Source organism: Populus trichocarpa, chromosome 6, assembly GCF_000002775.5.
Source record: "Populus trichocarpa isolate Nisqually-1 chromosome 6, P.trichocarpa_v4.1, whole genome shotgun sequence".
Classification (NCBI taxonomy): domain Eukaryota; kingdom Viridiplantae; phylum Streptophyta; class Magnoliopsida; order Malpighiales; family Salicaceae; genus Populus; species Populus trichocarpa.
The window spans coordinates 19,666,132-19,694,019 of NC_037290.2; the positions used below are offsets into that span (position 1 = coordinate 19,666,132).

General features: G+C 31.2%; 1 protein-coding gene across 1 annotated transcript; it reads left to right on the forward strand.

The window, feature by feature from the left end:
• The first annotated feature begins 14,646 nt into the window (after positions 1–14,646).
• Positions 14,647–18,313, forward strand: LOC7479540 (peptidyl-prolyl cis-trans isomerase CYP28, chloroplastic). The gene is made up of 2 exons (XM_002309281.4): positions 14,647–15,390; positions 17,948–18,313. Exons 1-2 carry the CDS (start codon positions 14,733–14,735, stop codon positions 18,154–18,156), a joined length of 867 nt encoding a protein of 288 aa, XP_002309317.2. The 5' UTR covers positions 14,647–14,732; the 3' UTR covers positions 18,157–18,313.
• The last annotated feature ends 9,575 nt before the right edge of the window (positions 18,314–27,888 follow it).

The following is a 27,888-nucleotide window of genomic DNA, read 5'->3' on the forward strand; positions in this document are numbered from 1 at the left end:
TATTCTTTAAGAGAAAAAAAAGGGAAAAAAAAAAAAGAGATAAAGGTTATCACATGCCTAAAAAAAAAAGGTACAACTCCTGGCACCTAAGGATTCGAAGAAGGACGTTCAAATTAAAAGAAAAACGAATTTGGAGAAGTAAAATAATTTTTGGAGGCCATTAATTACTTCTAGTCATTATTATTACTTTTTTTTCCCCAAACAACATAAAAGTTTTCTTGCATTTATAGAACTCACCATGTTTTCTTTTCTTGTTGAAGAGATAATAATAATTAAAAAAAAAAAAAGAGGGTGACAACAAGCTAGACGAATCATGAGGTTATCCAAGGACGGAGAGATGACCAAAATCCAAGAAATCGCACCCTATTTTATTATCCACCCATAATCAACTACATTATTCTCCCAAGACTAGGCATTATTGTAGTTGGTAAAGCGAGCACCTTCATAGTCGGTCGCCCATTAATTCTGCCACGCAATCTTTCATAGGTTTAGTGGTTGTGAAATTTGGTAGAAGGCAAAATAAATAATAATACAAAAAATACCGGCAGGCTATATCTTGAACGTATGGCATTAGCAAATATTCTCTCAATGTCACAAGTAAACTTAAACTTGGTTTTCTTCTTTAGTCCTACTAACGAATTAATAGTGATCTTCTTTATTCGTATGTACTAACTACTCTATTTCAATTGTGAGAAATCACATTCCCCTATCCTCTCTCTCTCTCTCTTTTTTTTTTTATAAGCATTTCATCATGTTGGTTTTTGAATATCATACACGACAGTAAAAATAATAAAATAAAATTGTTTAAAAGTTTTTATAATCATGTTAAACAGATTTAGAGTTGCTTAAAGATTTATTATCTAGAGATCTGATCTTTTTTGAATTTAAATAATTATTTAAATGTTGGGTAATCGCAAACCATAAATCGTTCAATTGTCCGACCTCCAATGGTAATCCACACAAACTATCAATAAGAAATCTTCTAAATTCCTATTTAGAAGAGAGGGATTGTTATACTTATATTGCTAGCTTTCTATTTTGTGACTTGCGTAGTGTTTTTTTGTCTAACAGACAACCACCCCCGAAGTAAGAAGTATAGCTTACTATTTATAGGTAAATCTGAAAACCCTATAAATTAACAAAATATTAATTTGCCCCTTGAATAATATCCATATATTGATTCAGGAAAATTTTATAAATTAACTCAATCAAGTCCTTACTTGATTTTTCTAGGCCTAGAAATATAATCCATGTATTAATTATATTCTAGTTCTTAATTTTTAAAGTATATTTTAATCAAGTCATACTTAATTAAATCATCTCAGTTTAATATTTGACTAATGGTTTTTAATGTGTGTGATCCATTAGGTTGCTAATATGTTGGCCCAAATATAAATTATAATTATAATTAAATTAATTTAAAAAATTAATTTATTATCAATTCAACAATTGATTAATTTATATTTGAAGATCAGGTGCATCGTCTACCAATATGTCATAATCCTCTAAATATTAGAAAAGTCATTGGTGGTTTGACTTAATCTTTTAATGACCGGTTTCTCAGTGTAATTAATATCCTTTCATCAATAATATTCTGATTTAATAGTAAAACATGAAGTATGTCTGTCATGTTAAATTATGTTTGTTCTCTACATAAAAGTTATTGGTCGTTTGAATAAGATTTAAAACTCTTTTCAAATCTCATTCCACTTTGATCAAAGATTTCTTAGTCAATACTATTTGAGAACAAATGTAATATTTTCTCTAATTCATCAAGGGTGATGAATCATCTCTTGATCACTCAAGTACCTTCATATAGTTCATGCTATACCCAATGTCTACCCTTTCATTACCTCGATTAAGATAACAAGAAGATCAAAGCATAATATTTTTTATATAAGATAACTTATTGATCTCAAGTCTAAGGATCACTTACACAACCTTCACGTGAGCCTTTCCATAGGCATATGTGATCTCTCCATATGGAATTCTCATGCGGGTCAATTCAATGTACATATCTTATGACAATCACCTACATATTAGTTCTAGATATCCCTTATACCTCAGTTTATGAGAACAGTTGCTTCATTTCATAAATGAATTAATATAATATGTACCGGTCTTTACGGCTCTAATAAATGTCCAGTATTTAAGAGAATATCAATCATGAACATTTTAGGAACGATGCTTTGATGCAATAGGATCCCATAATTATAACAACTTTATAATTTTCTTTGTAAAGCGTTTTTGTTCCACAAACGTTATCTTTACTTTAGATTTATAAATTAAATATTAGATTCATTAATCTAATATTATATGAATATTAAAGATAAATTAAGCTTTTATTAATAATAAATATATATTTACATGAATATAATAATATCACATGTAATCAACTGATTATCTACAGAGTATATTAAACTAACATTTCCTCCATGCTAGTCTAGGTGCATGCATATGAGTATGGAGTTTATTCTCTCTCTCTCTTTCTATATATATATATATATATATATATATATATATATATATATATATATATATTTGGCTACTGAAAATTAATATTGTTGTATTAATTTAATACTTGATAGAATATTTGAGCAAACAAAGGGGGCATTGAATTGTTCTTTTCTTTGTAGGAGGTACCCAATAAATGAGAAGTACACTTAAATGATGCGATCTAAATAAATGTTATCTATTCAGCTAAAAAAATCGATGGCTTTGAAAATTCCTTATCCGAAGTCTGAAATACCTTGTCTGCACCATAAGTGATAGCAATATGTATCAAACTTCTTTAAAGATGAAATTGACAACTTTCGAGGTGGGAGATGTGTTGCAAGCTTTCATTACTACTCTCATAATGTTCCAATTTTGGACGGGAAATGGAGGAGGGCTGTATTTGATTCTATATAATTCATTTTTATGATCAGTAAATGCTATTATTTTTATTGAAACGAGGGCAATGTCCTTGGATTACAACGAATTATTCAAGGGGTGCCAACTCCATTCCATAGATGTCATGCCAAATCTGTTGAAATCAACTTAGAAGACATTCTTCAAAATAAGAAATACCAGTAGAAAGCGAGTGCACAAGATTAACCAATCTTTGCTCCCCTGTCATCTCAGATTTGAGCTCTATGGTTGCTAATATTGATGGCCACTAGAGATTTACCTGGTCATTAACTTCAGGACCCGTGGAGATTAGTCGAGGTGCGTGCAAGCTGACCCGGACACCCCACGTTAATAAAAAAAAAGATTAATCAATCAATCAGCACACCGTTAACCTTGACGCATATGAACTCGTTAAGGATGCCTCGAGAGGTTAAGGATAGACTAATACCTTGTTTTCAGGAAAACATTTTTCTCATATTCTAATGTTTGGTAATGACGCGGGCAATTTTTTTTTAATATTTTTTGCATGATAATATTTATTGTATTATTTCATTAATGATTAAAGTTTTTAGGTTTTAAAAAACTAAAAAGAGTTCAAGATATAGTTTGGTAAAGCAAGCATATTTTTTAATCCGATCGTTGGATCAAGCTGTAATTTTGATATACTGATGTTAAAAGTAAATTTTAAAAATAAAAATATATTATCTTAATGTATTTTCAATTAAAAAATATTTTGAAAAACAATCGCTAATACAACGTGAATCATTCCAAAAACAAAATCAGTATTGTTGTAATTTTAGGTGGGAAGATGATAATTTTCATAGTTGTAATTTTATAGATGATATATAAAATGTTTTTTTTTTTTATTTGCAATGGTTAAGGGTGTTCTTGGTACCATTGATATCTCAAATTGAGAATTTGTTTTTAAGACATGACTAGAGTGTGCTAGTGCTACTAGTAGTCTAGAAGATCCTGCCTTTCCCATATTCACAAATTTTCAGTATAGTGAAAAAAAACTTTCTAGTGCTCATATTCATTATTTATATTGAAAGATACGTAGATAAAATTTATCATTAAATACATTTATCAGCTTCTTGTCTTATTATATCCTCTCTCTCTTTTTTTTCCAGGATTTTCTTCTCAGTTACAACAAAATATTAATTTCTAAATATTTTAATTTTTTTATCAAACACATTATATAAATATTTTTTATGATAAAATTGATAAATCTTTCAAAAAAATAAATTTAAAATAAAAAATAAATGCCACAGAACCTTATGAAGAAACTAAGATTAAGATAATCCAGATAATAAATCTTTTTTATCTTATAGAAAAAAATAATCTAAAATAACTATGTTCATGAAAGAGAGGAAAATAATATTCGGATAATCAAAGAAATTGTAGGGTTTAAAAAAGAAAATTGGGGTTTAAAATTTTTATAGTGCTTGATAAAGAGAATTAATGTATCTAAAAATTATTTTTTTTGGTCATAAATGCCAAGGGAATTTTTTAAAAATAAAGTATAAATGAGAAGAGAAACCAACAAAAGCATTCAATTAATAGAAAATTTGCTTATAAGACATTCAATATAAAACAATTGAATACAAACAAACAAACAAATAAATAAATAAAACCCCCAATTTGCAAGTGAATTATGTGGTGCTTGCTAAGAAAGATAACGTAACCTAATAATTGTACTTAATTAATAAAATTTTACAATATATACACTTTAATGAAACAAAAAATACAGTAGTCAACCGAAACCATTTTTTTTTTATTACTAACTCTTTTTATTATTTTCAAAATAATAAAAATATGTTTAGTTGAAAAGATAAAAATGTGTTTAGTTAAAAAAAAATAATGATAGTGAAAACAAAAATGTATTTAGTTGAAGAGACAAAAATAAAAATATAAAAATAAATCTGTTTCTTAGATAATTTTGGAGTGAATTTTTGTACTTTTAAAACAATAGGTATAGAGAAGACATATCTCCGATCATATTTATTATTTTTTTATTTCTAAAATATCTTTGTAAAAAACTCTCAATTCTAAAATTAACCAACAAAGACATATAAGGATAAAAATAATTATAATTATAGTTTTAAAACTCAACTCGAGAGTCGATCCAAGTTAAAGCCCAAGTCACGGTCCAAGTCACGAGTCAGGTTGACTAGAGCTAACCCGATTTAGCTTAAGAAAAAAAAACAATATTATTTTCATAGTTTTTAAAAGTAATTTGGGGATCGTCCTAGGGCAAGGTTCGGGTCATGAGTTGAGAGGGTTAACCCGAGTCAATATAAGAATTAAAATTATTATTATCATAACTTTTAAAACCCAACTTGGGGGTCAACCGAGGCAAAGCTGAGTCAGGAGTTGGAAGAGCCAACCCATATTGACCTAAGTCAATATATAGATAAAAATAGTTATTATCATAGTTTTAAAAACCTACTCAAGAGTCGATCTGAGACAAATTTTAGGTCAAAGGTCGAGAGGATTAATTCAGTTCATCCAATGTTTTTTAAAATATAATCAAAGCAACCTTGTTTTGACCAAAATAAATTTTCATAAAAAGTCCATGAGTTTTTGACCCGTGTTTTTTACTAGGTCAAGTTAAGTAAATCATTTCTTTATTTTTTTCTTAAACTCAGACCAGTTCAAACCCCAGGTTGGCCCGATTCCAAGTCCACCTATCAGACTAATCTTGGTTTTATAACTAAGGTTATTATAATATTATTAATTTTACCACTCAATATAAACTAAAGTAAAAAAAAATCTAATTATTTTTTAAATATGAAAGTTTAATATTAATACATATTAAAGGTAAAATAGATTTTTTTATATTTTATTATGTATTATCTACCATAACTAAACATGATACAAAGATAATCATTTAATCAAACTCAATTTTTTTATTAAATATTCCATTTCTAGTATCTCTGTTTCTTCCTAAAATAAAAATCAAACACTGTCGTAAATAAATTATATATTCTCAACACAACAACACTTGCGCTAGATCTATAACATATATTTAGAGTTTGATATTGCAGTAGTTGTTATTTTTCTAAATATTGGTTTTTGGAAAAATATTAAAATAATATTTTATAGTTTTTAAAACTTATTTTTAATATAGCATATTAAAATGATTTTTTAAAAAATTTATTTAAAAAAAAAACGTTTTTACACCGGAAAACAGACAAACGATGCCCAAACACACGGTTACCACGCTATTGCAGCACGCATCGCTATCCAACAAACACCAAACACCAAACACCCTCAACCGTGCCATCATTACTACTCTCTTCTCTTCTTATAATAACCCCACAAGCACCTCTGTTATGCAAATTGCTACTGTTGTATCCCTTGGGCCTAAAACAAACAGGAAAAAATATAACTCTCAAGTACAAGGTGCTGCTTTGCTACACTTTTACAAGGTGGCGGTGTGAGGATTGAGGAACACATGGCCGCAGGAGCTGCCGATGGGTTCTTCCGTTATGTCCATGACGGTTGTCTCTCCGGTGGTGAGATGGGTATTGATCGTAGGCCATACCATCGCAATTGCAGCTGTGCGCTTCACAAATCCAAAGAGAATTGTTCACATGCAATGTCAAGGTATAAAAATGTGTCGTATCCAATAAAAAGGTGTTGGAGTGAAGGAAGTTTGGCTTTGATGGTTGCTAATTCTTCTTCTTGTTGTCATTCCCCTCCATCTTCTTCACCTTCTTTACAAGCGGGGAAGAGTACTGCCACCCCTCATCAAAGGAGGTTAAGCCATGATCTTGATCTTGAAGACCAAGTGTGTTCTTTTAAGGTCTGATCTTTCTAGTTTTTTTTTTTGGTGGGGATTGGTTTTATTCTTGAATAATTTGGTCTTTAATAGTGTTTCGTTTGATCTATCAAATGGGTGGTGTAGTTTGTCATGAAAATGAAGATAAAATGGGGTTCGTTTTGTAAGGATGCTAGAAATCTCTTAATGCTAAGAATTTCATTTATGTATGCATCTTCCTTGGCTTCTGGTGTTTCTCTTCTATCTACTTCTTCTTCTTCCATTCTGGCCCATGTACAGATCTCAATAAACAAGGAAAAGAAATCAAGAAAAGTTGAAATAGATGTGAAGTTGGCTATGTTCAATGTGTTTTGTTGCCTTTAATTTGAACAATCATCAATTGATGAATTAATTGCAGAGAGAAACAACAGAAAATAATTGCTGTTTTCAACAAATTCCAAGCAATTCCAGCTGTATCAAAGATTATCAATTTTGGATCTGTTGACATCAAGAAACTTCAGAACTTGGGAAGGGGAAGTTTGAACCTTTTTAAGATGACAGAGGGGGTTGAATGGTCAGCATACGCACACTAAAAAGCCATAAACGCGTCAACTAGGATACACCTTTAAAAAATAAAAAAAAACTGGGGGAGTTGGGTTTTTATTTATTTATTTTGTCATTTTCTCATCAGATATTTTTGCTGCTCTTTTGAGGGGGAAAAAAAACTTTTAACTATGAGATCCGGATGTTTGGCTATGCGGTTTGATAAGCAGTGGGGTTACTCCAGTTTGGGAGTATGATAATTTATATTTTTAAATATTAATTAAAAGTGTTTTTAGTTATTTGAGTTTTTTATTTATTTTTAAAATCACAACATCAAATGTTGAGTTATTTTAAAGAGAGACAAGATGATGCGATACTGACTACGACATTAAAGGTTCATTAGAAATATCCATTTGATCTATTCTAAAATTTAAAATAAAATGGATATAAAAGGAGTTTAATAGGTTATATTAGGAGGTTTAGGTTAAAAAGGTTCAAATCTATCAATTAGATCTTTGTCTAATTTTTGGGTTATATTAAAGCTACAATAGGATTTTGGATGCAATTCTAATTGGATTGAAGACTAGACATTTATAACTTTCTAACAATATATGACAAGTTTGCTAATCCATCTGGACAAGATAAAACAATATTTTTAAAATTAAGTTTAAAATTTGCTAGTAAAATGCGAAAACAAAAAAAAAATCATTGTTTTTTTAAGAATTATGAATTTCATTTACTACAAGGAGTCCTTAATGCTGTTAAAAATTTATATGGCAGCTTTTGTATTATTTATTTTACAAGAATTCAATAACACACGAAAAAAATTAATTGGTTAGGAATTGATATTTATTTTACTAGGCATCAAGCTTTTATTTGGTAAGGATTTGTCAATAATTATTTATTTTTAGATATTTTTCATTATCATACTTGGCAAAGAGCGAAAAATAATGTTAGAAAAGTACATGCCGGCCCTGGAGACCGAAGAACATGATTTGAACGTGGGGAGGGATCTTTTGGGAGACGTGAAAGGTACGGGGAAAAAAAAGGAAAAGAAAAGGAAATGCTAGTAGAAATCTAGAATCATTGAGAAAATATGGTGGAAATCTCCCCGACTCAAAGTCAAAGGTATGGACCTATTTCTGTAAATGCCTTGAAGGAAGCTAGGAGCGTAAAATAAATAGCTTATGAAATATTTAATCCACATAAGTAGAAATTTCAGCTCGTGTATTTTTTATTTTAAAATGTATTAAAATAATATATTTTTTTATTTTTTAAAATTTATTGTTGACATCACCCCATGAAAATGATTTAAAATCATAAAAAAATATAATTCAAAGTAAAAAAACTTTAAAACTTAAAAAAAATAAAAATTAAAACACCTAATCTACCGGCACAATAATTTTCACATCGGTCGGCAAAAAGTGGCAGCTACATCGGCTGCAATATTAGAATCCCCTGCATTCCAAACCCATTGGAGCACCTCAAAGTTCTGCCATAAGCACGGAGCGCATCCCATTGTTCTGCCATATTTTTACTAAACTAGTGTTCAAGTTAAATATCAAAGAGAATAAAAATATTTTTTTTAGGTTAGCAATTGATTTTTGATATATTGTTTATTCAAATTAGTGCAATACCAAATTTGAATAACTTATGAAAGAGAGAACAACAAATTAAAATGGTAAAATGTCACTTAAAACTAACATAAACTAATAGTTGATTGAAAGAGAATTCTACTGTAGCACATAAAGATTCTAGAATTTCATGAATCTTAAAGCTTAGAAAATTCTGATTTTAATAAATTCTAAATTTCATAAATTAATTAAATTTTGTCAAAAATGCTTCCCGCTATTTATATGAATTATGTCCGTGAAAAAATAACATCCCACTGCATCAACTTGTTGCCATAAATAGATCCTCTAATAAATCTTTAGAAATAGGCAAAATCATTTATAAATATGTATTTTGTGCTTTTCCTTCCACAATTTGACAAATATAACAATTTACACAAATTTATTAACATTCCATTTCAATGGAAACTGGTAATACATTTCACTAACGATGACAATAATCTTCTTTCACTTTAATTAATCAGCCAAGTCTCCTTCATATAAATCCTAAATTACCTTTTTCTAGCACCGAAAAATGAGGAATACAAAGCTAATTACCTTGCATCATGAACTCATTATGAACGTGAAAATAATTGAGCATGATCTCACACTTTCCAAACAACTCACTAAAATTTTCATTGTGTTCATACAAGTCTTTTAAGCAATTAAACCTAGTAATGTATCCTCTCAGAGTAACTAGCTAGGCTATCTTTCTACTCAAAACATCAACAACCCTATTTTAAACCCCATATTTTATATGCAATTTTAAATGGAAATTGTTGTAGGTAAGTTATCCATCTCACAAGCATATCATTACTAATTCACTTATAACCGTGTAGAAATTTCAGAGTCTCGTTATAAGACTACAACACAAATTATTTTCCTATCAAATAATGTTCCCACTTATTTAAAGTCCTAAAAACAATATAGAAGTCTTTATCATACGTCGACCACTTTAATCAAGCATTATTTTGTTTCTCACTAAAAAATGCTACTAGTTTTTTCTATTAAGACAATACACCACTAATACCTACACCACAAACATTACATTTGGCCTTAATAGTTTATCAAAATTCCGAGTGCATAATTATTCACTAAGGTGGTGTTTAATTTTTATTTAATAAAAAATAATAATTTTTATCTCTCTTCCCCATCAAACTTCTATTTCTTCATATATTCATTAATTGATATAATTATGTTATTGAAATTTCATATCAATTGTCTATACAAAGTGGTCAATTCATGAAAACAATGTATCTCACTAAATGTTTTAGGGACTGACCACTATCTAAATGCCTTAACCTTCTCATCATCAATGTATATGCCTAATAATAGTATGATAGTTATTAAAACTATATTTCTTCAAATTCACATACAACATATTTTCTAGCAAATCCTCTAACACTTTTCTTAAATGTCTTAAGTGATCATCAATCTTGGATCTACTATAAATCAGAATATCATCAAAATAAACAACCACAAATCTATTAATAAAGGGATGTATAACTTGATTCATTAACTATATAAAAGTGCTAGGCATATCAGACAATCTAAAAGGCATAATCAGCCACTCATATAACTCTTGTTTTGTCTAGAAGGTTGTCATTCACTCGTCCTCGAGCTAAATTCAAATATGATAGTATCCGCTCTGTAAATCAATCTTCTTAAAAGATATTTTTTCTATGTAATTGATCTAGAATATATCCAACTAGAAAATTAAAATTTATAACCCACTATAATTTTATTGGTGGTGCGAATATCTATATACATACACCAACTATTATCATTATTTTCTGTACCCTAAAAAACAAAAGAAAAATGTGGCCAAGAAATGGTGAATACAGATGGTTTGACAGAGTAAATGAGACCACCTAGACTCTACATGCGAAGCACATTGCAAACGCACTTCGGTGGAAAGCACAGCAGAAGCTGATCATACATTAAATATTCCATCACAGTGAGCCAGCGGGAAGCAAATTGCTTGAACAAAAAAAGAAAACCAGAACTTCAAAGATTACTCAGAGACACCCTCGACTCATAACAGAAAATGAGAGAAAAAACAGCTCGATATATGCTTGAGAAATGGTCAAGCATCTCCTGTGATATGTGCAGTAAATAATAGATTATTAAGTCAACTGCTTGCATGATATGTTCATACAAATAATAACTCCATGGTTAAACCAACCTTTCTTTGCATTGTTACTATCAGCTTTTCTACGCAGTAATAAACAGGTATTCTGTTTAAGGATTGGCTAGCTAGAAGGCATTTTACATGACTAACAAACTGAAAAACCCACATCAAAGAATCTCATAGCCATGGGAATCAACAATGAAAACTAAGCCAACCCTGTTATTTCAGAAGTGTCATAATCTATATACCTAGAAGCAATTTGTCCTGGAATATAGATCCTTGGCTGCATAGGAACAGTCGCTAAAACCACAGAAAATCACAAAACTAGAATAGCATCAGAAGTGTCAGAAGTTGGTAACAATTAATTTCCTGTGGAGAAAACAATGAAGAAATCATAACACATAGGAATTCAAGATCCGAACCAAATTTAACTAGAAACCTTTCTCCTAATTTGCGTATCAGTGTCTCCCTCCCTCTCTCTCTTGTAGTAAGAATAACGAACTGCCTCAATCAAGGACTAAAATATAAAACAACCCATAGGAAAAAACGATTTGTCTTAGTTCTGCAGTGACTGGAAATTAAGAACGATGAGACCAAGCATTTCTATAGTTCACACAGAATCACTAACACACAAAAGATTCACCCTAGGTTATTGCTTCTCACAACACTATCCATGCTCTATATAAAGCACCAAGAAAGCAAGCAAATGTTGCAAATAAACTCAAAATCACACACACTTGACACTTCATCCCCGCCTACGGAAACGAAGCGGATTCTGTAGTGAAGAAGGGAGGAGAGAATGGCTACTGGAGCTGCTGAGATGATACTTAAATGTATCTTTAGTGGAAGTATATCATTGAATGACATGGAGATCAGGCGAAGGCCATACCATCGCAACTGCAAATGTGCACTCCACAGGTTAAAAGATATTTGTTCCGATGCTTGTCCTAAGCAAAGGAGTATATCGTTCCCCAAGAAACAGGTACGGAGAGATCATCCCTTGTCCATAGCTACTTCCAGACTCTCTTCTCCATCTTCTACTGCTGATGATTCGTCAATGCAAAACATTGGATCCTTATTTGCTTCGGAAACAGCAATTACTGACAACTTAAATTGAGTGTTTTTATGCCCTCACAGTCTCTCCTCTTTCTGAGTATTAGGAAAATAGGACTCTATATATGTATATTCAATATCCAGATTTTCAGTAAAGAAAATGGCATAAGATGTTCCTTGTCTAAATGCTATTGTTCAATCTTTTTAGTACAAAGATGCTGAATTACATTATTGCTTAAATCGTTACTGTCATCTTTAAGGACAGCTAGATTCCTTAGAAGCAAAATGTGCAAGAGATCATAATCAGGATTCAGTGACCACTGCATTGCACTATTAAATATGGAAACAACAATGTATAATCCCCATCCACGCATGTTCTTAATTTTTCCTAGGCACAAAAATGGCTATAATGCTAGGCTGTTCCTGACTTCCCATTTAGGTGCCTGTACAGGTAGCCGGTAACTCGAATGTTGAGCGAAGTGAGGGCTCAGGGTGGATCAGTCTAATTAGATCTGGGAAAATCTGTGGATAATTTGAGATTAGGTAAAGATAATTTGCTGTAGTGTTTCTTCTAGTACCCCGGCATTGCCTCCATCGTCAGCCACCACGTTGAGGTCAAACTTTTCACGATGTAAACAATGTTTTATCAAGAAAAAAGGAGGTGGGGACAGTGAAACAGTCATGGCCTGCATAAATGAACTCACAAAACATGATAGTATAATGAACCTATCAAAGCCCAAAAAAATGAATATTCATGAAGTCAAGCTATATGAACTTCAGCAACTCATTGGAACAGTGAAGTGCAGATATCAAAACTGTATAATGAATTATGATTTGAGTTAATGGAAATAATTCCACGAAATATTTATCGAATGGATGCGTGGGACTGTAGGAGATACCCTTGGTCAAGATTCCAAACAAACAGTAGCATAAGTTAAAATCAAGAACCATGTGATATGTCCAAATTAAGGTTTTGGTAGTTTCTACATACATTACGTGAAGAACAATCTTAATCCTGCAGGATCCATTGTTGCACAAAATAGTTCCCTACCTCAGGCGTAATGATAAAGCAGGCGTCTCTTCCAACAAGTTGGGTATAAGGCATTCCTCCAAAAGAATCGCTCTTAAAACCCTACCAAAGAATGGAACTTTTGGTCAATGTCAGCAAGAACAAGCCAAGCCTCTGTCCTAAATTTCTGGGACTCTCAGTTTATTTCTAGGCATAATAAAGGGACCACCATAAGCGGCTCTCAAACAAAGCTAGAAATTCAACAGCAAAAAAAAACACATGAACAAATTATAGTCTTGTTCCTGTAAAACTATTTCGTCAGGAACTATCATCAAACCTAGAGGATACTAGAGCATTTTTTTTTCTGTCGCCTACTCGTATATTCTTGTTTATGAACTCTATTTCCCATCTCTATATAAAAGGTCAGCAAAAGTATGCAAAACTTTCAACTTGTAATACAGAAACATTGAGACACAAATCTTCCAACACCCACACCCCTATAGCAAGAGTACAGTAGATTCAAAGGCACCGAAGAGAGCAAGCATGTTTATTGCAGCATCTGACATAATGTTTCGATGTGTCTTAATTTGACGGAAGCATTTCAATGGACAGCATGGAGACTGAGCGAAGGCCTTACCATCGCAATTGCAACTGTGCACTGCACAAGTCGAAAGCTGGTAGCTCCACTAGTTTTCCTCAACCTAGAAACATATTGTTTCCCAAGAAACAGTCATGGAGAGATTGTTCTTTGTCCCTGGTGACTTATCAACCAAGAGTAAAACAGATTCTAGCAGGACCTTGCTACACCAATTAATGGCAGCCTTGTTTACAAGCAAAGAAATAGAGAATCAGAAACAATTTAATTAATTTGTTTTTACAGTTCTTTCTGTGATCTTCCAGCAAAGATTAAAAACCTTTTTTTTTAATCTTACAGTCCTACATTTTACAAAAAGAAATTTGATAAAGATTAATGCAATTAAGTGGACATTGTTACCATCCAGAATGATGAAGAAGTCCTATCCACAATATAAAATTGAAAATTGAGTTACTTTTGTGGTTTGACATCTGAGATATCAATGTCAAAGCCCATATCCAAGAAAAACAAATGAAGACAACAAACCATCAGAACGAACCAGAGAGACGAAATTTAAGTCTTGTCTCTCTCTGTGTTCTTTTGTTACAGAATCTATGCTGAATCCTATTTTATTTATTTGTTTTTTAAATGGAATAACCAGTACTCTACAGACTTCAAAAAATATACCTGAATTGTTCGATAAGTTATCACTCGAACCAAGAAATGTTTTTTTTATTTTAAATATTAAAAATATTTTAAAAAATTAAAAAAATTATCAATTTAATATTTTTAAAATAAAAAAATGATTTAAAAAAGCTTTTAGAAAAATAGGAAGTAGCAATTAGTCTCAAGTGTCTATAAAAATGATCCCAGAGAGGCTATAAAACAAGAAAAAGTTTCCATTTTTCTTGAGTTCAAATACAGCTTTATTTATCAAGAGATCCCAAAAATAATTTATTTATCAATAAATAAATATTCTTCTTCTTTTACTAATTTAACTACAGAAGAAATCTATCTTCTTTTTATCTTATCCTCGTTGTACAAATGTAGACCCCACTTTTTGTAGTCCTCTTCTTTCTCAATCTCAAACAACCAATCATCCTCTTTCCCTCTTTCTCCCTAGCCATCCATGTCCACTTCTTCACTTCAATTCCACCACCATGAACTCCCCTCTAACCCCTCCACCACCACCACCTCTCCTCCCTCACCACCACATCCCTTCTCTCCTCTCTTCTACCACCATCACCCGCCGCTCCCTCCTACTCTCCACCTCCCTCTCCACTCTCTCTCCACCTCGACCAACCCTTGACACCACTATAACAGACCGTGTCTTTCTTGACTTCTCCATCTGCTCCAATTACTTCCGCCCAGACCGGACCCTCTCCGACACCTTCTCCACCCTCTGCACCGACTCAACTCCCCTAGGGCGCCTAGTTCTTGGCCTCTATGGCCATTTGGTCCCTCTCACTGTCTCCAACTTCAAAACAATGTGCACTTCATACTCTTACAAGAACACTCTAGTCCATAAAATCTTTCCGGGTCAGTTTTTTCTTGCGGGCCGGCAAGGAAGGAGAGAAAAAGGAGAGGTGAAAGTGCCTCAAGATTTGGCAAGAAATATCGAGAGTGTTGATTCTAAGGCTTTTAAGCTAACACATTCAGGACCTGGGATTCTTTCTTTGTGTTTATCAGAGAATGATGATGAGGATAATATTAAGCTTAATCCTGAATACAGGAATGTTGAGTTCTTGATTACTACTGGACCTGGTCCTTGCCCTCAGTTGGATTACAAGAACATTGTTTTTGGAGTGGTTCTTGAAGGTCAGTTCTTTTCATCTTTTTTGTTGAGTTATTAGTAATTATATTACTTTAATTTTCTTTCTTGGATTTGGTTTGATTTTATTCTATTTGTTTAGAACTCTTTTTTGGGTTTGATTTCTTCTTATTGTGGTTTTGGGTAGGCAAACATTCAACATCATAACATAAAGCCGAATTGCTATCGATTAATTTTGAGGCTGTATGCATAAAATATTTCTTGAAAGAATCTGAGGTGGACTTTTATGAGTTAATCCCAAATCTGATAACATTTATTCCTGATTTAAAAGCTTTGCAGAAACGTTTAAAGAAGTTATCTTTTTAAAATTATCAGCCTAATTATCTTCTCTTAGCATTGGTGTGAAGAAGATCCAATTTGATACTAATCATATCGAACAAAGTTCAAGTAATTGCTTCTGTCTTATTTGGGGCAGTATGTAGCACCCTGTTGGTCCAATCAGGGGTAGCTCAGCTGCCACTATAGCCTCAGGTTCCCGGCCTGCCCCCGATTCCACTACCTTTAATTCCAGCTCTGCCCCGGAATCCGAGGCTGCCTTTAACCCCTGCACCACTACCCTGCCTTTAGTTTCAGGTCTGCCCCAGGTTCCAGGGCTTACCTTTTCCTCCTTCACTACCCCAGATTCCAGGCCTACCTTCAGTTCCAGGTCCGCCCCAGATTCCGAGGCTGCCTCCAACTCCTCCACTACCCCAAATTCCTGGAACTCTTGTAAACGTAATTCAATGCTTGACATCAGTAGCCAATGTACCAGGATGTGTCGTGGAAATCACACCTCTCCTTAATGGTCAGTTAAGCACTGTAGGATCAGCTTTTTGCAAAGCTTTTAATTCAACAAATGACATTTGTATTCAAAAAATGCTTGCTTTAAATCCACTGTTCCCTTCATTGCTGAATGATGCTTGTGGTCGCACCAGAGGAGCTCCAACTGCTGCCAGTGCTACCTCAAAAGGGTCCGCTGGAAGTGAGGATAGATTTGCTTAGCTTTAGTTTTCTCCAGCTTTGGTCTTGTGTTACCTGTTTTCAAGTAGACTTTTTTTTTTCTGCTAGTATTTGAATTGTTAATATTTGCTTTTAAAAATGAGGAATAATAGAATAGTTTCAGTTTCTTCCGTGGACTTTCGCTCTTTTTCTATATCAAACTAACGCATGCATACACAATCACACAACTGGTCTAACATTAAATTAGTGACACTTTCCCCCATGAAATAAATCAATATGCACGGTTTGTTCTTAAAATTTAATTTACTATGACAACAGTCCATACTAAAAATTTTACGTGGATATGTCCAATCTCTCATCTGTTTTAAGTGGTATGATTTGTTTAGAGACGTTGACATTTTATTGCTGGTTTCATATTAATAGTTCTTGATAGAAATTCCGCAACGATCTCTCTTAGGCATATTTCTCTAGAGAATCAAGCTATTATTAGCCAAAAATCCAAAAATAATTGAACTTCTCTCATTTCAATCTAAGTTATCATATGTGGAGTCTTTACTGAAATCACTGATAGTTTCTATGTTTTCGGTTAGGGTAGGTGAAACTTTTTCAAGATATGGACTGTTGATTCTAAGGCTTTTAAGCTTGTACATTCAAGACTTGGAACTGTTTCTTTGTGTTTTGTGTGATAATGGTGATGAGAACTATATTAAACTTGATCCTAATTATAGGAATGTTGAGCTTTCGATTACTACAGGACCTGGTTCCTTGCACAAATGTTTGAAGAAATTCTCTTCATCCATCCTCATTGGTTTCTATAAATTCTCAGTCACTATAACTTGCATCTCCAAGCCTAGAAATTGTCTTCTCCTAGCATCCCTAGAAAGAGAGATAAATTTGACAATAACCATGTCAAACAAAGTCAGCAGTTTTTTCTCTCTTAATAATTGCAATATGCAGCAGCATGTTAATCAATCATGGAAGCTCAACTGCCTTTCATGACCCAGATTCCAGGCCTACCTCCAAATCCAGGTCTGCATCCACTTCCTTCACTACAAATTCTGAGCCTTCCAAATCCTTGATCTCCACAAGATCTAACTCAATGCTGGTCAGCTTTAACTGACATACCAGTATGTGTCATGGAAACTAAATCATCTTTTCTTCATGGTCAATTGGCACTGCGGGACCAGCTTGCTCCAAAGCTATTGTTTTAGTGTGATAACAATTGTGTTACAAAAATATTTAATTTAAATCAATTCTTCCCTCGGTTACTCTTTTTTATTTCTGGTAGGACATGAATAGTATAGTTTTGCTTTTGTGAACAAGGAATAAGAGATCAGTTTCAGCTTTCATGTTAATGCATATTGCTTAGCTCTCACCAGAACGTACTCCCATTCTCTGTTGACTGTGAAGATCCGTTCAATTGATGCTTTGGCAGTTTTTGTTGTGCATTACCAGGCAGTCGGATTGATTTAGAAATGATTACATTAATGCTGCTGAATGCCACATAAAAATCCTTAAGAGAGAATTAGTGAGAGTGAAATTTCTGATGAGCTCATCACAACCATCAGTTACATTGCTCACTTTCTCATTGGAACTGCATTGCAGGGTTAGATGTTGTGACATCCATAGCTTCCATCCCGACATACAAACCATCAGATAGAATTCGCCAATTCAATGACTTGGCGGAGTTTCTTGGTGATGAAAGAGCACAAAATGCTCGAACAATATGGAACAAGCCTCTTAAGACTGTCTATATCAGTGACTGCGGAGAGCTGAAAGTTGCAAAGCCCTCTCTTACTCCTAGCTTACCGTAGTTCATCATTTGTTATATTCATTTGTTCACGTTACATATTTGCCTCCATGTATATGTAGCTTGAATTCTTTCTTCTTCTTTTTTCCTTTCTTCAGAAGGACTCTGTAATACATTCAATGGAATAAGAATGAAAGTAATATGACATATTATTACATTAATCATGATTTCAAACAGCCTATTCATTTTTGTCTTTGGACTTGTTTAATTTTTTTCCCCATTATCTTGCTTCTTATGCAAATGGAGAAATTTGAATGTGACAGGTATCATATGCTTGTGATGCTTGTCAACTTGTATGCTAAATTATTAAAATAGATTTTGTTTTGGATATCTGAAGATACTTTGAAAGTACTCTTATACGTGGATCCACACATCCACCTGATTGATATAATTCAATTATTTTGACTATTGACTGTACAGAAAATTTAATATTTTAGCTAATGATTGTAGAAGAAATTATATTTTAAGAATGTATCCTACTTTTTCAAGAATTATTATATTGTATCATATCCATTTCCGTGATTTTCAGTGGAAAGCATGAATATAATTTATAGAATCATGCATGCAATATGTCATTCACCATGAAATTTCATGCCTAGCTCCTTGCAAAATCAAGCTTACCAAATCAAGAATTGATGTATTGGTAAGACACCGAACTTGGTCGTTCACCATGAAATTCCTAGCTACTTGCCAAATCAAGAATCACTAAATGGCCTCCATTTTTTTTTATTTAAAAAAAAGTAAATTGTTATATTATAAAGATCTTCTAGGAACGTTGTAAGAATTTCTCTTCATCCATCCTCGTTTGTTTCTATAAATTCTCAACCATTACCAGAAAGAGACAGTTTTAAAAAGAGAGATAAATTTGAAACTAAACATGCCGAACAAAATTCAAGCAATTGCTTCCCTCTTTCTAATTGCTTCCCTCCTTGGGCAGTCTTATCTCCTCATTACTCAGTGATGGTCTGAGATATTTATAGATGTGGTATGTCGGTTTACCTCGTAAAAATAAAGAAAAGATGATGTGTTATTGGTGGAGAAGTTGACGCAAAGTTATGGTGCCACAAGCTTATGATGCCATTGGCGGAGAAGTTAGCAGATACCAGAGGATATGCATGGAAGTTATTCCATTGTGGAGTTATGGTCAGACATCCATGGAGAGTGGGCAGTGGGCATGGGAGACATGTTAGCATGTCAGGGTGCCAAGAGAGAGTAGTGTTGCAGTTGAAGCAGCTCTGCATGGAAAAATCATGCTTACAGAAAACATGGTGCTTGTATTGAGAAATTATCGGTCTTGAAAATAAAATATAAAAAATATGCATAGAGGAGGGTGTTAGGGCAAGGATAGCCCCCTGGCTTAGCAGGAGAGAAAAAAAATGTAGAGACAGAAAGAAAATATACAGTCAAGCTGGATTTGATTGTTTAGACGTGACCCAAATTACCAATTTTTTTTGAGGTATTATTAGTAACTATTTTTGGCATTGTAGGACCAGCTTGCTGTAATGCTTTTTATTTCAATTAGTGATAATTGTGTTTCAAAAATGCTTCATTTTAATCTATTATTCCCTCAGAATGCTTAAAGATGCTTGTGGTGGTAGCAGAGGAGCAACACCAGCCCAGGGTTTTGATAATGTAGTAGTAGTTTTTTTTAAAATATATTAAATTAATATTTTTTTTATTTTTTAAAATTATTTTTAATATCAGTATATCAAAATAATATAAACATATAAAAAAATTAATTTTAAATAAAAAAATTTCAAATTTTACCCGACTCTCATTTATAAGATAATATCATATAAAAGTTTAAATTAAAATACAGTTTAGAAACACGGAACAACCCGTCCAAAAAAAAAAAAGAAGCTGTGAAAAAATCAACCATTCCCTCCAATGTTTTTGCTGCTTTTGATGTTTGGAACATAGAGTGTATCATGTTCCTAAACAAACAAAAGGGCCAGACTAAAAGTGAAGGATGCAGTTATTGTTTATCATTGGCCATGTGAGTTTGTTTTTCTGAGTTAGATTGTGTGGAAGATTTAAAGCTTTAAAGAATGAGTAATAAGAGATCCTTTTATTTTTCACCCAATTTGTTTTCTATAAATTTTCCTATGTTATATATATAATACATTAGGATATATCAACATATAACATATAACACATTAGCGTATATAATTTTTTTAATTTAAATAATATTATTAATAAATACATTATAATGCATAACATATTGTATTATACAATAATCATACATATTAAATAATAAATTTTTTTATTTTAGGTGATATATGATCATATGGTAATAAAATATGGATAAAAAAGGCCAAGCTCAATTCATGACTTTAGATTATACAGACCATAAGTTTCATATGTGACTTGAGTGTGTAACTGCCATGTATATTCAAGTCATATTTATCTTTTATTTATTTAATTTTATTTTGTTTTTCTATATAATTAGAATGTTCATTTGTCAAATATTAAATATAGGTACTATAAAATAAAATAAAGGGTGAAAGCAATTAAACCAATGTGAAGAAAAAAAATCTTGAAACAGTTATCCTAAACATCCTATAGTTAAGTTCAAATTACATCTTGTCTTCATTGTTTCATAAATTACAGAAAATTTCATGAATTTTATATATTCATAATACTTTAAATGGCACAAAAAAAATCAACAAAAAAATCTTAATTATTTACAAGTTTGTCATTATAAATAAATAACAAATAAGCTACTATTTAATGTTGAAATCTTTTTCAAAACAAATACCATTAATGGCAGCCTTATATATATACTGAATAGAGTATTAAAACACATATTTCGTATCATTAAAATACAAAAATTTATTCATCCAAACAACACTTCTTGACACCAAAACATACAAATCTTCTTCGAATCAAAACAACAACCCTTTTATAACATCCCTAACTTTTAGAATACAATTCCAAAACAGTACCTTTAAGGATAATGCAAAAAATCAAAATAATTTTTTTTATACACACTATCAAATTTCTAATAGAGTTTTTTCTATACTCGGATTGTACCAAGTTATTGACATCTTCGTACATATCACAAGTCAATACCGCAATCATGATCTAATCATCATAAACCTTGTTCCACATCAACACAACTCAAGAATGACATACATTGAATTTCTATGAAATATAAACATTGTAGGAAAGAAATTAATTAACTCAAGACACACATAACATGCTAAGTAAACAATCCAAAGAAAATTTAGAATTTAGAATGTTAACATATTTATAGTTTATCTTAATTAATATAGATTTCAATATTGGTTTACAGCATTAACAAAATGAACACAGGATAATGATATTCATACAACTATAAATATAATTGCAAGTCCAAAATAGAATACCAAAATTATGATACATATCGATTTAACATCTACAAATTAAAGTATTTATATCTATATCAAAATGTGACATTATAGAAATCTATTGATCGACCTCGGTGTGAGAGGAACTTGACAATTAAATGCGCGTGCGCGTGCACACACAGATATATATATATATATATATATATATATATATATATATATATATATATATATATATATATATGAGATTGTGGTGGCGGTGGCGGTTCAAAGTGTTTTTTGCTTAGAAATGCATCAAAATAAAGTTTTTTTATTTTTAAAATTTTTTTTTGATATCAACACATCAAAACAATTTGAAAACATATAAAAAAAAATCATTTTAAGCAAAAACAAAATTCAAAATTTGAGAGAACATGGTTTGCGTAGCGTTCCCAAACACACTCTAACACTAATAACAATTTTAGTTTCACCATTTTCAACTCATGTATGTGGTGCATGCATATATTTTAACTTTAAGACAAGTTCGGTATCTTGACAATCAAATATATTGATGCTACTAGCCCTTTCCGATCATCTAGTCCAATGAGTTATCCAGGCCATCTGAACATGGATATCACTAGCTCCTTTCGGTCAACTACTTTAATGAGCTATCCTGGCCATTTGCACATAGATGACACTAGCTTCTTTTGGTTAACTAGTCTGATGAGTTCTCTCATCCATCTGAACATAAATGTCACTAGTTTCTTCTATTGAGCTATTCTAATAAGTTATCCCTTTTGATGTCTATATCACAAATAATAATTAAACAAAATGCACTTAAAGAAATTGTAATTATATAATTCTATAATTTTTTTTTTATAAATAACGAAGATGAATGACATATAATTAGTGTTTGTATTAGTGTTGTAGTCCCTTGTTGCTGTACAGATCGTGTGGCCTGATACTAATAGGTTTAAAACATCATACACCATTTAATCATCATTGGAATTCAAATTCCAATTTTCATTTTAAATTCAAATCTCAAATCAATAGTAAAGAAAACTTAAGGTTTTCTAGGTGCATCCACTTTTATTTACATATTCATTGACTCGCTATTCAATTTATACATTTAACATTGTCATAAAATTTTTTATCATCAATTTAGCTCTTTTTTCTCCTCTATTTCTTTCAAGACTGGTTGAATATTCCTTATGAAAAAAAAGCATGAAGTTTTCAACAATTTCTTTCCATTTTCATGTTACCCCTTTTAAAATTTCATCACTCATTATATTAAATACAAAAACACATGTTTACTAAATCAATTTATCCAACCTTTATAAGAATCCATATTGACTGAAAATTTCATTTAAAAGTGACCTATCCCTTTTCTCATTTTTCTTGTAAATTAGTCCTCACCCTCACATTAAATCCTTTAATTAACATCACTAAATATACATGATATGTTAATTAAATCAACCAATCCCATCTCCCTACTCAAAACTTTGGCCAAGAAATGTACAAGGAAAAGATACCAAAATTTCTTCAAATTTCCATAATTCACCTATTAGTAAGTCATTTTTACCCCTAACTCAACACAACTCTACACAATTTTCAATATCAACTAAGTCAAACAAATTCAATCTCTTTATATAAGGTTGGCTGAAACTTTTATTCATGGTAAGGGTGAATTTTATTTCTAATTTCTCGTAATTAATCTATTATTGACATAATTAAACAAAATTTCATAACAAATCAAGAATAACAAACCAATTTCTTTTCATCATTTTTTGAAATTTCTATTTAATAGGGTCATAATTTTAATTTCAATATCTTAGCAAATTTTTTATCATATGCACTCATCAAATACCCCATGTAACATAATTTAACACAACTTCACAACAAATCAAGAAGAGTAAACTCAATTCATTTTTATCCTTCTTGGCTGAAACTTCCATGTAAAGGAGGCATGAGTTTTTTTCTTTAATTTTATGTTAATTCCATATGACCCAATCTTTTTTCATACCCACGAGTTCATTTCTAAATAAAACCCATTAATTAAAACAACCTAACATATTCAACTCAATTTTCCATAACTAAATAACAACATATCAATTTCCAAAACATATGAGAATCATAATTAATCAATGTAGGAGTAGTTCTTACCTCTTGCTAACAAGAATTTCCAGGAAGAAATTTCCAAGGGAAAACTAATTTTTATTCATCAATTCTCTTTCTCTCTCTAATTCCAACTTTTTCTTTCTAGCATAAAAAATCTAGAAGAACTTGAAACCTTTATGTTAATCCATCAAAAACTCTTTTAACCACTTTAATTTAACTTATTTTTTGTGTTTTTCTTGAGGATTTAAAGAAATAAAATAAAAAACCCTCCTCTCTCTCTCTCTCTCTCTCTCTCTTTCTCTCTCTTCTTGTTATCGACCTTAAAGAGAAGAAAAAAAACATTTATTTAGAGTCTCAGATTTTTTTATTTACCAAAATAGTCTTATGCCTAGTTTAAAATTTTTTGTTTAACCTAATACCCTATCTTAACCCGCTTTTAAATTATCAAACTTAAACATCTTTCTCCCTAAAATTTCATTTATAATTACTTAGCAATATTCCATTTATATTTTCAATTAACCCATATCATTTCTGGGTTTTTTTTTAATTGGAAATTTACACCTTCTTCACATCATAACACATAAATTTGTTTATGAAAACAACATCATTTTCCCCATCATAACACACAAATCTTCTCATCATAAAAAAAAAACTCCATAAACACAACTGTAACCAAACTCATAAATGTTTAACAAATAAGCTAGCAAATTCATAACATGAATACATATACATCAAACAGTAATAGCATACAAAGTTATAATAGTTACGATAGATTAAAGTTCAAGAATCAAAAGGGTATTAAATATGTGAAAAAAATTGTTGTTAAGAATTCAGAGTCTAAAGCTAACAAGAACAAGTTATTCTATAGATGTGATGACAGGCCATGTGACAACACCTTTATTGATTGGTGTAAATCTATAAATAAAATTGAATTAATTATGAGAGTGTCTACAAATGTTAATGATATTGAGCTTATACTAGACAAAGTAAAGAGAATGAAAGATGAGTTACACTGAGTTTGGATCAAGAATCATAATATAAAGGCTAGCATTGCAAATATAAAGTTGATAGTAGTAGCTAATTTAGTACATGCAATGCTGATATTTGTAACTATTATAATGCTCATGTCAAGCAAATTATATTAATGCATGAAATAAAGTCAGATAGCAATATTGAATTAACATCAAGACAACACTAACATTAATATAAAAGGGTCTATATTTATATATTTCAAAACACGACTAAAATAAAGGGTCAATAGCATCGGAAATTAGCAATGAAATATTTCATATGCAAATTTAGAAACAGATTTGTAACGAATTACATATATATTAATTTTTTAATATTAGCAACGGATTTAGCAACAGAAAATCGGTTGCTAAAAAATAAATTAATATATTAAAAATCAGCAACGGATTATCCGTTGCTAATACGGTGGCACATGATTTACAGTAGTGAAAAAGTCTCTGTGCTGATAAAAAGAAAAGAATAGAATTTGACTTATAATAATAATAATAATAATAATAATAATAATAATAATAATAATAATAATGACGTGTTAATAATTAATTGGTATAGGTATATATTGCAAAAAAAATAACCTCACACGGGAGACAATTACCAATCTCAAAATCAGACAAAACTTTCATTCTCCAAATAAAGAACCCTAACCCAATCGATATGTCCCTTTCTTCCTTTTCCAAAAACCCACCCCATCTTCTGTCACTTTCTCTTAAATTGTTCTCAATTAATATGTAATTCCAAGGCGTCCTTTTCCAATAACCCCACTTTTACTTTCTTAACTTCTTCTGTGTTGTGCTCCCAAGAAATCATCTTGCTAGGAACAAATTTCATCTTGCAAGGAATACGGTACAACAAATTAAGACATCTATAATTAGAAACCCATACTTGAGAGATTTTATTTGTAATTTAGAGAGAATATATTTTATTTTATTAACTAATTTTTCAATATCGATGGATGTATCCATTTGAACGGTATATTTTCATGTCATATTATTTTTTTATTATTTTCCAATTTTTCCCAAACTAATTGATATCAATGATATAGGTATATGTTTTATTTGAAGAAAACAATGACCAATAAAGCTAAAGTTGAGGGTTCCATATGTGAAGCATATTTGATTGATGAAATTACCAACTTTGCATCTTATTATTTTGGTGATGACGTGCAAACAATATGGAATCGAGTTCCAAGAAATGATGACGGTGGCCTTAAAAGTCTTGATGGACAACTTTCAATTTTTTCTTACCCGGGGAAAAAATTGTCCAGAAGATTGTATAGAAGACAATTATCACATGTTGAAATGAAAATTGCACACAACTATATTTATTTTAACTGTGAAGAGTTGAAGCCCTATTTAGAGTGAGTATGAAATATATTTTTTCCGTACTTTATTCTTAATAAATTAATCTTAAAAATAAACTATTTATAATTTAGGCAATGTCATCAAGAGCTAAAGTCACAACAACCACATGCAAGCGATGCTGAAATAGAAAAATTAAGCGAGTAGATCTTTCCAATTTGGTTGAAAAATAATGTAAGTAGTTTTATAAAATGATTTTTTTTAATTCAATTTTATTCTTTGAAGAAAGTTTTTTTTTTTAAAAAAAAATATTTATTATGTTGTTGAATATTGTGCTAGGTTGAAAATCAATCAAATGGAACTAGGAATCAAATCTTTGCACTTGCTATGGGCCCTTCAAATTTATGTGAATGGTTTCAAATTTCACACTTAAAGTTATGGTCGATTTAAAAAGACAATGAATAGTGGGGTTTGTGTGAAAGGAAGTTGTTATGATGACAATGAATGTGACTATTATGGAATGCTTGAAGAAGTTGTTCGGCTAAAATATTTAGGGAGTAAGTGCAAGGTATTCATGTTTAAATGTCATTGGTATGATACAAGAAGAGGAATTAGAATGTATCGTTCAAATGGTTTGGTTGAAATCAAGCATACTTCTCGACTATATGGAAATGAAGATTTTATGCTAGCATAACAATGTCAACAAGTCAGTAAATACATGTCCACCTGATAATAAATCTTCTGAATGGTGGACAGTTATTAAGACAATTGCTAGAAGTCGTTATAACGTTGACATGAGTGAATTTATTGAAGATGATAACAATATGAAATCATTTGATGTCGCTCAGTCGGATGATATTTCTCAACCATATCGTGTCCTTTCTACCTAGACACTCGATGATCCAAATATATTTGTTGAAGCATCATATTACACAGAAATCAACCATTATGAATTACTTCAATTACAGGCAAATTCGGTAGAAGTTGAAAGGGTTTAAGAAGAAGAATTTGATGATGATGATTACGATGATGATGTTGATGTGGTTATGAGTGATGATAATGATGAGCAACATGATGATGATATTATGTAAATTTTTTTATTTTTTTATTGTATTTGGACTTATTTTTAAGTGATGTAAGCTATGTTTGTATTAATGGTATTACTTAAAAATAATTATTTTGTTCCTTTTTATTGTTTTAATTAGTTCATATTCAATAATTAAAAATAATTCAGTTATATTTATTCTATAATTTTTATTATTGATGTTAATTTTTTATTTTATTTCAGGTATTTAGCATGCATCGACGTGATTCTATACTAGGTTCCAAGAGTAATAGGACCACTTCATCTAGATCAAATGGCCTTTCATCTAGACCGAATAGCCAAGCATCCATTTCTCATCAACCTATTCATCATGAGTTGCATGATTGCTATAATCCTACTTTGAGCAGACATCATACTCAACAAGATTATGGGAGGAGGGATGATTATCAATCGTATGAGGGTTTTCGCTTTCAAGATTTACTTCAAACTCAAGAAGGTTTGCCTCGAGATCACCCAAATACTTTTGAAGGGTATAATATTGATGGGGGTTATTATGATTGGAGGGGCAAGAATGTTAGGAGAAGTGAGAGAGTTGAGGAAGATAGAGGAGAACACTATGAGAGAGTAGATAATGATAATGGTGATAATGATGAAGATGAAGGAGATGATGTTAATGCAAGAGGATTAGGTGATAAGGGAGATGATTATAATGTTAGAGATTCAGATGATCGAGATGGCATCCCATCAATCCATGATTCAACATCTTCTCCAGTGCATTATGAGCAAAGGGTTCAAAATGAGGGTTTTGACATGCATAAAGATCCAATTACAAAAAAAAAAAAAAGAGCTTCATTTATATGAAACAACAGAGTAAGTTGAAATTTATAAGGTTACTGTGCTTTATAATTATTTTTTAACCTTCGTTATTTTAATGAATCTTT

Coding starts and splice junctions, on each gene's coding strand:
- LOC7479540 (XM_002309281.4), top strand. CDS start 14,733: ATGAACTCCCCTCTAACCCCTCCACCACCACCACCTCTCCTCCCTCAC. Junction 15,391..17,947: donor TTTTGGAGTGGTTCTTGAAG/GTCAGTTCTTTT, acceptor ACTGCATTGCAG/GGTTAGATGTTGTGACATCC.